Genomic DNA, 16,525 nt, shown 5'->3' with positions numbered 1-16,525 from the left:
TAGATAGGAAAGACAGACACAGATAGGAAAGACAGACAGATAGATAGATAGATAGATAGATAGATAGATAGATAGATAGATAGGAAAGACAGACAAACAGACAGACAGACAGATAGATAGAACAGAGAGACAGACAGATAGATAGATAGGAAAGACAGACAGACATATAGATAGACCGATAGATAGGAAAGACAGACAGACAGACAGATAGATAGATAGATAGATAGATAGATAGATAGATAGGAAAGACAGACAGACAGACAGACAGACAGACAGACAGATAGATAGATAGATAGATAGATAGGAAAGACAGACAGACAGATAGATAGGAAAGACAGACAGACAGATAGATAGATAGATAGATAGATAGATAGGAAAGACAGACAGACAGATAGATAGATAGGAAAGACAGACAGATAGATAGATAGATAGATAGATAGGAAAGACAGACAAACAGACAGACAGACAGATAGATAGAACAGAGAGACAGACAGATAGATAGATAGGAAAGACAGACAGACATATAGATAGACCGATAGATAGGAAAGACAGACAGACAGACAGATAGATAGATAGATAGGAAAGACAGACAGACAGATAGATAGGAAAGACAGACAGACAGACAGATAGGAAAGACAGACAGACAGACAGATAGAAAGGAAAGATGGACAGATAGATAGATAGATAGGAAACACAGACAGACAGACAGATAGATAGGAACACAGACAGACAGACAGATAGATAGGAAAGACAGACAGACAGATAGATAGAAAAGACAGGCAGACAGACAGACAGATAGGAAAGACAGACAGACAGATAGGAAAGACAGACAGACATATAGACAGACAGACAGGAAAGACAGACAGACAGACAGGAAAGACAGACAGACAGACAGATAGATAGGAAAGACAGACAGACAGACAGATAGACAGATAGATAACAGTCAGACAGACAGATAGATAGATAGAAAAGATGTCAGGCTGGGGCAAGTTGTCACATGTTTTAAATGCTATGCAGTTTGTTAAAGGAATAATCAAAGTTCAATACAAGTTCATCTCAATCGACAGTATTTGTGGCATAATCTTGATTACCAAAAAAAATTAATTTCGACTCGTCCCTCCTTTTCTTTAAAAAGCACAAATCTGTTCCAGTGAGACACTTACAATAGAAGTCAATGGAGTCAATTTCTGGAGGGTTTAAAGGCAGAAATGTGACTCTTATAATTTTATAAAAGCACTTACATTAATTCTTCTGATAAACTTGTGTATTATTTGAGCTGTAAAGTTGATTAAATCGTCGTTTTGATTGTTGTTTTAGGGTTTACGGCATTACGTCATCATGCCAACAAAGTTGAAAAGTGATTTTCTCACAGTAAAATCATGTTAACACACATATTGTTTATGTCTTGTGTCTATACTTTTGAAACAGTGAGTATTTTAATGTTTACAGATTGACCCCATTGACTTCCATTGTAAGTGTCTCACTGGAACACACATTTATGCTTTTTTTTTTTTAAAGAAAAGGAGGAACGAATCTAAATAAATTTTTGTGGTAATCAATAATATTATGTCACAAATGTTGTCGATTGAGCTGAACTTCTATTGAACCCGGAATATTCCATTAATCACAATTTCTGTTGGTCAAAACTATGTTTGATCATTTTTGTATGTTTGCTGTTTCATAATAATTTTGCTGCAAATCCTATAAAATACAATTTAAAGGCAAGTTCCCACAGTGACAATTTACCCCTATAGTGTGACAACATGCCCTACTATAAGGGGTCATGTGTTGAATGAACTGTATATTTTCTCCTGGGCAATAACGGTGGAAATGTTAAAAATCTTTTCTTCCAGGTTTGTGTATATACAGAAATATTCACTGCAATAAATGACAAATAGCCCCGGTCTCCCCTAAATTTGTGTTTAAAAAACTACTACTAATAAGGTTTTAGGTTTTCTTACCCGTTATTACTCAGGTTGAGGTCGAAGACATTCTTCAGTCCGTTAAACCTGTACACGTGTAGTATGGCACGCGGGACTCGTTTTTTAGAAACACCTGATCTCGGATACACTGTATAACGTCAGTGGGTGGGGCTCTATATTCTCTACATCCATCCATTCAGAGGAGTAGGGTAAGTAGTAAGTAGTATGTCTAAAGGAATTCAAATTCTCTGGACCTATTCCTTTATGATGATTATACTGGTTTAAATTATACTATTGTGAAATAGAAGTATCCATCAACTTTCTAGCACTTTCTTTCAAGTCCCTAGTCATGCATTCAAGTTTACAGTGTATTAGAGGCCCCCAAAAGTATTTAAACACTTAAGTGGCACTTTAAAATGTCTGAATGTCATTGCATTATTATTTATTTTACCAAATGCATAAGCATAATCAATAACACATTCCAGTATTTCATTATTGTGTCAGTTTGTGTCATGTTATTAGATAATGTGCTGAACTCCACCTGTGGTTTGGACACCTGTGTGAGCTTGAGGGGAACTGACTTCATACATCCACTAAAAATCACCAACACACCAGTTGATTTAAAAATCACTTTGATCAGTGACATTCACACATTTAAAAGTTTGACTGGTGTCTTAACATCCTGAGACCCGAGCGTGACTGCCGTGTGCATTTTACATTCCACCTTTGATTTGTTAATTGTAGCACCTAAGAAGCGTGCCAAAAAAACGTTTTTTTTTTTTTTCTAAAGCAAATAGTTTTCCTATAAATGTATGTCCTCATATGTGGACAGTGAGACTAAGTTGTGAATTTTTAAATAATATCAAGCTATAGAAAGTCTGATTTTGTTCATCAAATAGTTTATGATGTTTCCAGGAGTGTTGAATATTAACGTTACAGACATTACATCAGAAATTATCATAATTAATTCAGATTTAAAGTAATGTCCAGCATCATCCAATCACTGTCAATCATGTTAAAATAAAATGATACATTATAAATTCTGAATCTATGTACTGATTATCATTGTCACATGTCTGTCAAACATGTTGAGTGATCCAAACATCATCTGCAGCCTGAAACTGAACTTTTGATCAGATTTTAGGAGTGAATGCACTTAACTGCATAGAGAGCTATAGGATGCTCCCTTGCTCCCTATTTAGTGAATGACTTAACCTCCAGTGTGCTGTCTGTCTGCACTGGTCTCAGAACAGTTTGAAATGCACCTTATTTTCATCCTAACTCCATATAAAGCCTCTGAAAGACACATTTATCAGCTTATGGATGAACTCATTTATTCTCAGTGTGATAATGCACAGTAAATATAGGAATGCATTTATAAATGTTAATGAATAGAACCGTATTATACAGTGATAACATAATAAAATATAACTAAATGTATATTAACATGAAGTGAAATGACCCACAGATGTGTTAATAGTTATTCAAAATAACTAACATGTTTTTTTTAACTTCTGAGGGAATAATGTCCCAAAATCCACGTATGTGGACGTCATGTTTATCAGCGCGTTGACGAGCGATAAATGAACAGATTTTTTAAAGCAGCATATCAAATGAAACTAGAGACTCTCCTCTTTACAACCAAACAGGTTTCAATGAAAAAACATAAAGAGATTTCTTACTAGAGGCACTTTTGTTGGCGCTGCATCCAAAGAAGCGCTTCACGGAAATTGACGTCATGTTGTTGTGTCACGTGACTCGATGCGGCAGAAGTTTAACCCTTAAATGACAGTCTAGAGTCTTATGAACAGTACTCAGTTGGTTTAAATGAAATTAAATTATGCATTGCGTATAGCGAAGCCAAAATACGCACAAGGTTAATATTGAATAAACCGAGATGTATAGACCGTACACAATTTTTACAACATATGTTTATATATATATATACTCTGTATAAAAATGAGAACAAAGATTAAGGATATACTTTTTTATTTGGTCATATAGTATAAATGCAGACATAAACTGAACTGAACCATGTTTACAGACTGTCATAAAACAAAGCAATCTATACCTGTAAACATCCTGCAATGTTTAAATACTTAACATTCTCAAAATAATGATGCACAAAACTGAAAACCCTAATAAGTTGACTTTACTCAACTGATTGAGTAAACTCGTTTCCTTAATTGAATTGAGTAATGGCATCCCCAAAACTTGTGTAAATAAGTTCACTTAACTTGGTGATCATATAGAATGAACTTAACTATTTAAGGTAACTAGATGCAAGTAGACTTAACTCAGATTTGCTATTTAAATGTTGTTGTTTCTACTCAATAATTTGTATTTAATTGACTCAAATTTAGGTCATACAAACTCTATAACATAGATAGTAGAGTTACGAGCCCAAAACTTGACATTTCAAGTTGTGTTTAATTAAGACCAGGAAATGACAACATTGGGGTTTACAGTGAATTAAATGCAAACTTCTATGAAAAAATGGCAACCAAAAATTAAGTAAATAATAATTTGTCAATATTCACCACATCAGGTAGTGAAGTCACTACTTGCAACAGTTTTGACAGGAAATTGCATGAAATCAATGTTTCATTCAGTACCATTTGTCGGTGGGGGAATTAGTTGAAGTGTATGATATGATTATATTATAAATACAAAACGATTTGTTTCTAAGCAGTGATGGAAAAAGTCCCTGTAATCCACTTATTTACCATGGTAATGATAGTCTTCATGTGTCGATGTCGTCAGATGCAAATAAGAGACTATTCGCAGTGCAGTCTGAATCTGTGCGATTAAAAAGTTATTTAAAGTTCTGCTTCAGCAACAGGATTTGATTTGCTTCTCGTAGCTTAAACTGGTCCTGAGGCACGTGTTCGGCCACCCAACATTCTTTGAGGTGCTGTCATGTGATGTCAGTCATCGCAGGTTGACAGCGAGGGCGATGGTGACTATGATCCCACAGATCATCAGGAAAGGTAGCCAGGTCTTCAGGAACCCCACAAAGCTGTGAGACGATGAGGAGCAAACACTTTCGAGTTTAGCATTATGGTAATAACATTCCAGACACATATCCCACTGCACTGTAATGATAATTCTGTCACCATTTACTCACCCTCGTGTCACCCAAACCTGTAATGATTTTGTTATTTTTTCCATGAAACGCAAAAGAAGTGAGGATGACAGGGAGGGTTAACGCTGGCAGAATTGTTATTATTGGGTGAGCTTTTTTGTTATAATCATAAAAATATGAGGATAGTCTTACGCAGAGATCTACTATGTCTCTCTTTCTCTCCCAGAAACCCTCACTGTTATGTGTTTGTGTCCTCTACATGAGTCCAAATGGAGGAGTGCTGATATACAGCCATACATCATTCAGTCACACGTGAGGACACAGTAACCTACAGATATCTCATGGTCAAAACCAGCGGCGAAAGAAGGTTTTGAAACCTAGTGAGCTGCCTACCTAGACTGCATTTTAAGGCAGCTATTTAGGTGCACTCCCAACTGTTCCACATAATTAAAAACAGTACAATGATGCTGCCTTCTAAGATACCTTCTTTTGGCTTACCTTTTCTTTCTCTTTGATGGAGAAAATGGTGCTCTTGTTTTTTTCATCCAAGCAAAATAAACCTCTTTAATGGGTCATTGATAATAAGGTTGTCTGAGGTGATACAAATAAGAAATCGTTTGAAAATGTAGTTTAAAAACACAGGTGTCAAGTGCGTAGAAATGTACTCTCTTTGTCCAATTTGGCTTCATGAATTAAAAAACCAAACATTTATAGCATTTTTTATTTTTACAAAATAAATGATCTAATAACTTTTAAAATGTCGTGTGGTGCAATCATCAAGTAAATGGTATCTTAACCCTATAACGCCGTTTGTATCAAATATGAATTACAACGTTTGACGGCTCCTGTTTCACTCTCGGTTCAAGCTGACGAGTCAAACAACTGATAGTATGTACGTTTCACATGTTGATGGCACCATCTAGTGGTTATATGTGGAAATAAAAGTGGTTTCAATGTTTATATCGATCTATTTAAAATGAAAAGTGACTCTTATGTTGGGATAAATGACAGCTTATTTTAATAAAGTAAAAGTGACAGTAATGATTATATTGTTACTGATATTTTAAAATGAGTATTTGCTGAATAAGCAACTTGTGCTCGGTTAAAATTTTGTACATTATTTTATTGAAAAACCCCCTTTGAAATCCATGTATCAAATATGATACAACAGACTTTTGAGGAATATCTCTCAATCACCATTACTTTACATTCATGCCCATTTTATAAGATATATTTAAAGTGCGAACTAATATTTCTGTGTATTTTCATATATGCAGCCTAGGGATTACGATTATGGCTGCCTTGATTATGTAATCGTGAAAACTGACGATTACAGCGTTCAATTTAAGTCTGCTCGTGTTGCTTCAATGGTTTCTATTTACAACGTGTTTTTGCAGCGGTTGAGTATTCTAAGCAATCACTAACATGTCCGTTGAGCAGTGAAACGGCAATGGCCAATCAGAGCCGCTTAGATTAGTCCTCCGTCCTATCAGTAATGACAACTGATCCTAATGTGCAGGTTTTAAACTGTCTGAATGCCCAGATGCTATATGTTCCACCTCTGTTCGCGGTGGCACACGAAAATGAATACTGAAGAAACATCACCTGACACTTGAAAAGAAGCTGTAGAACAAGAGTGAGAAGCACTTTGGAATTATTTTGGATTCATTGCATATTGCGCCGCTCGCTTTGAACGTAGATGTTAAATACACTGCAAATGAGCAACACGGCAAAACTAAAACACTCTCCAATCAAGGTATAGACCTGGTGTAAATAATTGATTTATTACGCTGATTAGACAGCTTCGTTTTTAATGAGAGCATTCGTGAGAGTGCAGAACTTTGTGTGGAGTGTCACTGAGCTTGTGTTGAAATGCAGATCTGAAACCTGCAGTGAGTGACAGCAGTCATTGTAATGGGAGAGTTTGTCGGGTTGCTCGATTTCTGTGTACAATTTATTAAAAATGTTTAGATTTGTCATGTTAATAAGTAGGCCAATGTGAATATGATTTGTACAAACTAGCAATAAAGTAATTCAGCTTAACTCTTCTATTGGTGTTTTGGAGGTGTAGCCAACATAAAGAATATGGCATGAATAGCATATTTCAGGAATCACCGACTGTTTTTAATTTCCAAAGTGCACCACAAATGGCCAAAAATGATCTAACGATGATCGTACATGAACAAGATCACCATTGAAGATCTAAGGGGATGAACAGTCCCGTCTCTTACTGAATGCAGTAACTTGGTCAATTTATATCAGCTGTTAATAAGTTTGAATACTGAATATGCCATATTATTTACTGTATGTGGACTAATAATTTAAGCAGTAATTTAGCAATAATTTAATGTATTTTATACCATAGATATCCATTTTAAAATAAGTTTTATTTGCCCAAACATTAACAAACATTATTACAATATTTAATGCTTAAAAGAAACTGGAGCGCAGCTCATATCCACCATTGAAATCTGCTACTTTGCTTATTTTGTGACATCACAGTAATTTAATATTTTAATCGACATTAATAATTACGATTACAATATCAAGGGCAATAATTATGATTTCTGATATAATCGTGCAGCCCTAATGCAGCGTGCTCTGTCATTATAAAGATCTCATTATTTTACATCACAAGCTATTATGACGTCATCTTACCATAAGATCCTGAGAGCCAGCGACAAAACTTTTACAATTTCCCTTTTATAAATGTCAATATAGTGTTTGGTGCATAAAATACATATGATAAAAATGGTTAATTGAAAAAATAATATTTATCCCAATATAAGTTTTCTCAGGGTTACACCACATACCCTGAACAAAATGTGCCTTTTCATAAAATTATGAAATTGAATGATATAATTTTTTTTTTTTACTTCACACATGGTCATGATGGACTAAAGGGGTCCTCTCTGTTACCTACATGAAGGTTACACCACATGACTTTGATTTGGCGGACAAAGGTTTTTAAAATATTAATCAACTTTGTTTTGTGTTAATTGTATTTTTGAACAATTTAACAGTTGCGGACCAAAAAAGAAATAAAAAATATGTTTTTATCTCCTAAAAAGTGAATGGGCCGAATTGACTAATTTCTGATATAATGGTTGCTATGCCTCTGCTCAATACACCAGGACAGGGCTACAGACAATCAAAGGATATAAGGAGAAAATCTTTTGCTAGATAGAGTTTGAGGCAGAACAAACATCTACAGACCGTCTAGATTATATCTATAGAGAGCCGCCTCATTATGTATGCATATGATGAAATCTCTGTGTTCATTTAATGTGCAATTCCCTCCTTTGTTCTACTTGTATTATCATTATATGAAGTAAACAGACTCACCTGACATGTTTGCTGTGTATAAAGGAAAGTACGCAGAGGTTGACCATGTTCCACGACGAGCGGTTGTTGTAGCGCATGAGATTCAGAGCCATGGCAACGTGAGAGTGACAGTTATCACAACACAGATTGTGCTGTAACGTGGTGATGACATCACAAAAGAAGGGAGAGAATCATGTCAGTTCAAAAATGGAAAATGTTACTATTTCAGAGAGAGTCATTTCTAAGAGAGGTATATACAAATTCTAAATGTTTTATTAACCCTAACCATGTTTTTAGAAATAAATTAATTAGATCAAATAATTCAGATACGTTTGGTTTTGTTCAATTCTGATTTTGGTTGGACTGTCCACACTATAAATTTGCAAGGGATGAAATCAGATCCATTTGATCAATATCTGCATCAGTTTCTATAGTAACAACTTATGCATCAACAAGTCATGTGTCAGTGTGAAAAAAGAGGACGGAAAACTCTCGCCACAGACGAACTTTACACATTTATATTATTTCTGACTATACATATCTTTTTATTTATACTCTTACATAATATATGCTGATTATACTGTGTCTAAAACCTCTCTAAATAAATCAAATACATACAAAAATAAAATGTTTGCTCCCTGTTACAACAGACCGAATGTATTAATCAACGAATATAATTTTACCATTCTGGTTTTGTATTCTTCAGACGCCTCGTGTACAGCTGCGTCCCAGGCGTTCACTCCACCACCGTAAACTTTATTCTTATCCAGCTTCCAGTATCTGAAACCACACACATATAAGACATTAAACCAATAATACTCAATTTATAACATAATCTTTGTGTCTTGTATTGTGCATATGATTATAACTCACTTTGTTGGTTTTCCAAAAGCCATGTTGTCCTCCTACATGAGATATGAATAAAAATAGTCAGTGAATAAAGGCTAAATATACAGTTAAAGCTCAATTATCACATATACACTCACTGATACAAAGTACGGCCCAGCAAAATCTCTGATCACACCGGTGGAAGTACAGATGCCCATGTGGCCAATGAACGGCAGAAACCACCTGAAAACACCAAACAATAATATAACATTAGATGCTCATTTTTAAAATGATTTATTACCATGACAACATACATACAGATGAGTGAAACCAAATCAAAAATCCACTGAAATGTGCATAAGTATAATAAAACACATCAGTCGAGAACAATAATTAACCCTTGTGCGTCAATTTAAATAAGTTACTCGGAGGTCCTTCGAGGACAAAAATATCTGCGTCAAAATAACGCCATAATAATATTATATATTAATATTATTTTCCACTTTTAATGAGTTAACTTCTTTAACCAACATCAGTCCTGATCATAACTACCAAATATTCATTCATTTTCAGGATTTTAACCCTTTAAATGCCAGTTTGTTTATATAATGCCACTGTTGTTTTTTACACACACACATCTCAATACACATATACAAAACACACTCTGACATCCATATCAACACACACACACACACAATTTTATCTGCATCATTTATTCATTTGTCCTGCAGTGCACTATAATACAGCAAACAGAAAATAGGGGAAAAGCTTGTATTTGCTCCATAGGCTAAACATGAGAAAAATGGCGCCATCTGCTGGAAAATATTAAAATGTAAATTTTGAAGCCAGGGCTCTGGAATGAAAGCATAATATCATAGAATTCATTATTTTCTGCTTTAATGGCACTGGGATCAAATATTGCAGTGTTAATGGGTTTCAATGGGGACATTTTTGTCCTGAAGGTCCTGAGTGTAACTATTTTGTGTACACAGTGTATTATAGATGTATTATAGGAACTGAGGTTCAAATATCAAAATTCCCCCAAAATACACTCAAAACGGCTAAATTTATGCCGTTTGGCATTAACACAGCCAAAATGATCGAAAAAACAAAAATGAAAAAGACAAAAATGTCCCGAAGGTCGCACAAGAGTTTAATAATATCCTAGTTATTACACTAAATCGCGTATATTGTTGTTTTCTGTCATGTTTGGTCATGTCATCAGCTGTTAGCACACAGGCTAACATCATCTTCATCAGTCATTTATTATATATTTATGTAATATTAGTCCGCAACTCACGACAGCACTGGAATAGGTGTCCACACGATACAGAACGGATAGCGGCTCATTTCTTTGTCGATTTTCTCGAAACTTCCCTGTAAATGTTTATGTTTCATCGTGTCTATTTCACTGACATCCGCCATCACAGTCGGCCCGCAGTGACGTCATGGATGCGTCACGGGCACCGCGGAGTCTTCTTCTTCTTCTTTGGATTTATTGGCGGTTGGCAAACAAGCTTAGGTGCATTTCCGCCACCTACTGGAATGGAGTGTGAAGCACTGATGAAGAAGGAAATAAAAAGATGGAAAAAAGGTTTAATCTGAATATCATATTATTTCCCAAGGACTTGATGTTATATTCTTCTAATCAGACCTGTTATCTTTAGGTAATCTAATACAGCCTTAGTCACTTTTGAATTGTTATTCAGTAAGTTCTGTAATGTTAAACTATTTATCCCTTTGGATATGGCTTTAACATCTTCTCTGTGCTGAGATCTTTTTTGTAATCTCCTATACATTCTAATAGAGCATGGTCAACAGTTTCCAGTAATCCACAATGATTGCACAGTCCGTTGTTATGCTTTCCTATCTTAAATAGTGACTGGTTCAATGCAATGTGTCCAATACAGAGTTGTGAAGTTACTGTGTCATCCCTTCTTTTGCCACAAACTACTCTCTCATTTCCCACCTCTTTTTAAATTCCATATAGATGTCTTCCCTTTCTCTCATGGGTCCACATTTCTTGCCACCTCCTTTTAACTGTCTCTTTAATTATTCCTTTCATTTCCGCTTTACTCATTGGTATATTCATATCTATTCTTGGATACTCTAATGCCTGTTTAGCCATTTCATCTGCTAGTTCATTACCTTTTACCCCCACATGTGCCGGCACCCACAGAAACAATGTTTTCATCCCTTGTTGTTGTATGCTTTTTTTAAAAAATATATATATATATTTTAATCCCCTTTTCTCCCAATTTGGAATGCCCAATTCCCACTACTTAGTAGGTCCTCATGGTGGCACGGTTACTCACCTCAATCCGGGTGGTGGAGGACAAGTCTCAGTTGCCTCCGCTTCTGAGACCGTCAATCCGCGCATCTTATCACGTGACTCGTTGTGCATGACACCGCGGAGACTCACAGCATGTGGAGGCTCATGCTACTCTCCACGATCCACACACAACTTACCACACGCCCCATTGAGAGCGAGAACCACTAATCACGACCACGAGGAGGTTACCCCATGAGACTCTACCCTCCCTAGCAACCGGGCCAATTTGGTTGCTTAGGAGACCTGGCTGGAGTCACTCAGCACGCCTTGGATTCGAACTCACGACTCCAGGGGTGATAGTCAGTGTCAATACTCGCTGAGCTACCCAGGCCCACTTGTTGTCGTATTCTGAACAATGTCTGAAGGTTTTCAAAAAGGATATCCTGTCTAGAATTAGATTTCCCATTCATTAAGCTAGTAAGGCCAGAAAGAGAGTCAGAACAGACCACCACATTTAGTGGCTGAACCTCTTCCACCCACTGAAGAGCCAACTGTATTGCTATCATTTCTGATGAGTAAACAGATAAATGATTAGATGTTCTTTTCCATATTTTACAGTCAAACTGAGGAATAACTACTGCTGCTGTATGTCCAGACTCTGGATCCTTTGAACTATTATTGTTTATTTGTATACAATAATAATGCTCTTAATCTATATATTACCTCACTACCATATCCTTAGAAACCCATCTTTGTTTGTCATTTATTTTTTCCAGCAACTGTAATTCGACTGATGGCATTGGAAACATCCAGTGAGGTAACCCTGGCATTGCCACTGTTGGGCTTACTTCAACATTGAAAACTCCCATTCGGTGAGCCTCATTATTTGCGTTCCAACTGAAACTCGCCAACTGTGATTACTCATACTCCCAACAGTTGTCCAGAACTTTCTTTACAGGATGACTATAACTATGTCCTTTTATTGATATCCAATAAACCATTTTCAATTGTAACCAGCGAATTTCCAAAGGCATCTCTCCCACTCAGGGTCGTTTCAGACCATTCTGGCGGCCTAGGCAAGATCCCTATTGCTGCCCCTGTTGGGGGGGGGGTTTGGGGTGCGTTGCAGCGGCCACCTCTTTGGCACCCCCCCAGCAGGTGGCGACCTAGGTGACCACCTAGTTCGCCAATGCCTAGAAATGGCCCTGCTCCCACTTCCATTTGAAAAGCAGCTACTGGTGAAGATCTGAATGCACCACAACAAATTCTTAATGCCTGGAATTAGATAACTTTTACCTTTTTTTTTTTCCAGAGATGCAGAAGCTGAACTATATATAATACTGCCATAATCTATAGTAGATCTTATTAAATCACTATATATTCTCCTTAGGGAAGGGGGACTAGCCCGCCACCACGTTGTAGGGGGTCAGTAGTATTAGTATGTTATTCATTTGATTGACTGATTGATTTATTATACGACAATGAGTGTGTAACTGTTTTAGTTAATCTCACAAAAACATGTCCAGGTCACACCAAACCAATATATATATATATATATATATATATATATATATATATATATATATTGTGCGTAATTAAAACAAATTAAGCCTATTATTATTATTTCTGTAATGCATCTGGACATTTTACTTTTGAGTTCTTTTGTAATTGTCATTATTCTCAATGGAAAAAGTAATACAATTCTGCATGAATTTAAGGTAGTACAACAAACAGAGAAGGCCCTATTTTAAGAGCGCAAGCATTACGCGCAACGCAATGTCTTAAAGCCCCAATCACACCAGCAGCGCCACTGCGCGAGACAGCGACACTATCCCATTCATTTTTAATGCGAGCACAGCAACTTCTGGCAACAAGACCTGTCGCGACCGTTGGCGACAGAGATCGCCGTGGGGAGTGACAAGACAAGCTGAATAATTTTCAACTTTATGCAAATGATGTGCGACATTCGCAAGCGACTACCAATGAGAGTGAAGACAGAGGAGCTTACGTCATCCGTCCAAACCATATGATGCTTTAAGCACTGCTGCAGGTTATATAAAAAGCTCTCCCCTGCACAATGTGCATTTTTAGAGGCAAAAGAACTGATTCCTTGTCAGTGTTGGGTGTAATGCAATTACAAAGTAATTAGTTACTGTAATCTAATTACCTTTACGGCAAAAGTAGTGTAACACATTACATTTTAAATTCTTGTAATCAGATTAGAGTTACTGACTTTTAATTCATCTTATTACTTTTAAAAGAAGAAGAAGAATCAGAATCAGCTTTATTGCCAAGTATGCTTACACATACAAGGAACTTGTCTTGTTGACAGGAGCTTCCAGTGTACAACAATACAAAAACAATACAAAAACAGCAGCAAGACATAGATAATAATAAAATTAAAACTAATTATACGCATACGTACGTACACACATACACATGGGTAGTGCAAATCTAATACAAATCTGTTATGTACAGTGCAAATGTTTTTTTTTTTTTTTTTTCAGAGGAATTAAATGGCAGAAGAGGTTGGATGTGTTGGATAAATATAAAAAAGACTAGACTGTGTATTGCACATAGTTATTGCTCAATGGGGCAGTTTAACTGTTCATGAGATGGATAGTCTGAGGGAAAAAACTGTTCCTGTGCCTGACGGTTCTGGTGCTCAGAGCTCTGAAGCGTCGGCCAGAAGGTCGACAAATTCCTTGTTCAAAAATGTAGTGGGCAGGGTGAGTGGGGTCCAGAGTGATCTTTCCAGCCTTTTTCTTCACTCTGGAAGTGTATAGTTCTTGAAGGGGGGGCAGGGGGCAACCAATAATCCTCTCAGCAGTCCGAACTGTCTTTTGTAGTCTTCTGATGTCTGATTTCATAGCTGAACTAAACCAGACAGTTATTGAAGTGCAGAGGACAGACTCAATGACTGCTGAGTAGAACTGTATCAACAGCGCCTGTGGCAGGTTGAATTTCCTCAGCTGGCGAAGGAAGTACAACCTCTGCTGGGCCTTTTTCACAATGGAGTCAATGTGTGTCTCCCACTTCAGGTCCTGTGAGATGGTAGTGCCCAGGAACCTGAATGACTCCACTGCTGCCACAGTGCTATTTAGAATGGTGAGGGGGGGTCAGTGTTGGGGTGTTTCTCCTAAAGTCCACTATCATCTCCACCGTTTTGAGTGTGTTCAGCTCAACGTTGTTTTGACTGCACCAGACAGACAGCTGTTCAACCTCCCTTCTGTATGCAGACTCATCGTCATCTCGGATGAGGCGATGACAGTGGTGTCGTCTGCAAACTTCAGGAGCTTGACAGAGGGGTCCTTGGCGATGCAGTCATTGGTGTAGAGGGAGAAGAGTAGTGGGGAGAGCTGATTGTACAGGTGCTAGAAGTGAGTTTCCCCTGTCTCACAAGCTGCTGCCTGTCTATCAGAAAGCTGGTAATCCACTGACAGATAGACATGGGAACAGAGAGTTGGTGTAATTTATTCTGGAGTATAGCTGGGATGATGGTGTTGAAAGCCAAACTGAAGTCCACAAAAAGGATCCTTGCATATGTCCCTGGTCTGTCCAGATGTTGCAGGATATGATGGAATCCCATGTTGACTGCATCATCCACAGACCTGTTTGCTCGATAAGCAAATTGAAGGGGATCTAGAAAGGGTCCAGTGATGTCCTTCAGGTGGGCCAACACCAGTCTCTCAAATGATTTCATGACCACAGACATCAGGGCGACAGGTCTGTAGTCATTAAGTCCTGTGATTTTTGGTTTCTTTGGGACAGGAATAATGATTGAGCATTTGAAGCAGCATGGGACTTCACACTGCTCCAGTGATCTATTGAAGATCTGTGTGAAGATGGGGGCCAGCTGGTTAGCACAGGATCGAAGACACGCTGGTGAGACACCATCTGGGCCTGAAGCTTTCCTCGTCTTTTGTTTCCGAAAGACGCGGCTCACATCATCTTCACTGATCTTAAATGCAGGTTGAGTAGCAGGATGGGGGAAGAGGGGGGTTACAGGAGGTGTTGGTGTTTGTGTGAAGTGAAGGTCAGAGTGGGTATGGGGTGTGAGATTGGGCCTTTCAAATCTACAGTAGAACACATTCAGGTCGTCAGCCAGTTGTTGGTCCACCACAGGGTTGGGGGTAGGAGTCCTGTAATTTGTGAGTTGTTTCATGCCACTCCACACTGATGCAGGGTCGTTAGCTGAAAACTTGTTTTTCAGCTTCTCAGAGTATCTTCTTTTAGCCACTCTGATTCCCTTATTCAGTGTGTTCCTGGCCTGATTGTACAAAACTTTATCCCCACTCCTGTAAGCATCCTCTTTGGCCTGATGAAGCTGCCTGAGCTCTGCTGTAAACTATGGTTTGTCGTTGTTGAACTTTAAATAAGTCCTAGTAGGAATGCACATATCCTCACAGAAACTTATATATGATGTAACAGTATCTGTGAGCTCATCCAGATTGGTGTCTGCAGCCTCAAAAACACTCCAATCCATACAATCGAAGCAGGCTTGTAGTTCCCGCTCTGCTTCATTGGTCCATCTCTTTACAGTCCTTACTACAGGTTTAGCTGATTTTAATTTCTGTCTGTAGGTTGGAAGAAGAGGAACCAGACAATGATCCAGTATGTTCCTGTCTCTGGTGGAGCATGTGATGTGCTGTTTGTATTTGGGCAGTTCACGTGTGAGATTTGCTTTGTAAAAATCCCCAAGAATAATAATAACTGAGTCCGGGTATTGCTGTTCTGTGTCTGTGATTTGATCAGCCAGCTGTTGCAGCGCTGTGTTCACACACGTGTTTAGTGCGACATACACACTCACCAGAATAAACAAGGTAAACTCCCGTGGCGAGTAGAAAGGCTTACTGTTAATAAAGAGCGCTTCCAAATTAGGACAGCACATCCTCTTTAACATTGTTACATCTGTAAACCAACTTTCATTGATGTAAAAGCATGTTCCACCACCTCTCGTTTTCCCCGTTAACTCCGCCATGCAATCCACTCTGAACAGCTGAAAGCCAAGCAGATGTAACACGCTGTCCGGAATGGCTTCACTCAGCCAGGTTTCTGTGAAGCACAAGGCAGCAGAGGTTGAAAAGTCCTTGT

At 37.8% G+C, this 16,525-nt stretch overlaps 1 protein-coding gene across 1 annotated transcript; it reads right to left on the bottom strand.

Moving 5' to 3' along the window:
• Positions 1-3,894: 3,894 nt before the first annotated feature.
• Positions 3,895-10,621, bottom strand: tmem222a (transmembrane protein 222a). The gene is made up of 6 exons (XM_051720246.1): positions 10,460-10,621; positions 9,318-9,402; positions 9,205-9,236; positions 9,015-9,111; positions 8,353-8,483; positions 3,895-4,941 (listed from the first exon to the last, which is right to left on the bottom strand). The coding sequence occupies exons 1-6, from the start codon at positions 10,582-10,584 to the stop codon at positions 4,854-4,856; spliced, it is 558 nt and encodes a 185-aa protein (XP_051576206.1). The 5' UTR covers positions 10,585-10,621; the 3' UTR covers positions 3,895-4,853.
• Positions 10,622-16,525: the final 5,904 nt, after the last annotated feature.

The sequence above is a fragment of the Myxocyprinus asiaticus genome, chromosome 16, assembly GCF_019703515.2.
Source record: "Myxocyprinus asiaticus isolate MX2 ecotype Aquarium Trade chromosome 16, UBuf_Myxa_2, whole genome shotgun sequence".
NCBI classification, from domain to species: Eukaryota; Metazoa; Chordata; class Actinopteri; order Cypriniformes; family Catostomidae; genus Myxocyprinus; species Myxocyprinus asiaticus.
Note: the sequence above shows the minus strand (reverse complement) of the source record. Positions and strands in the feature narration are given on the sequence as shown.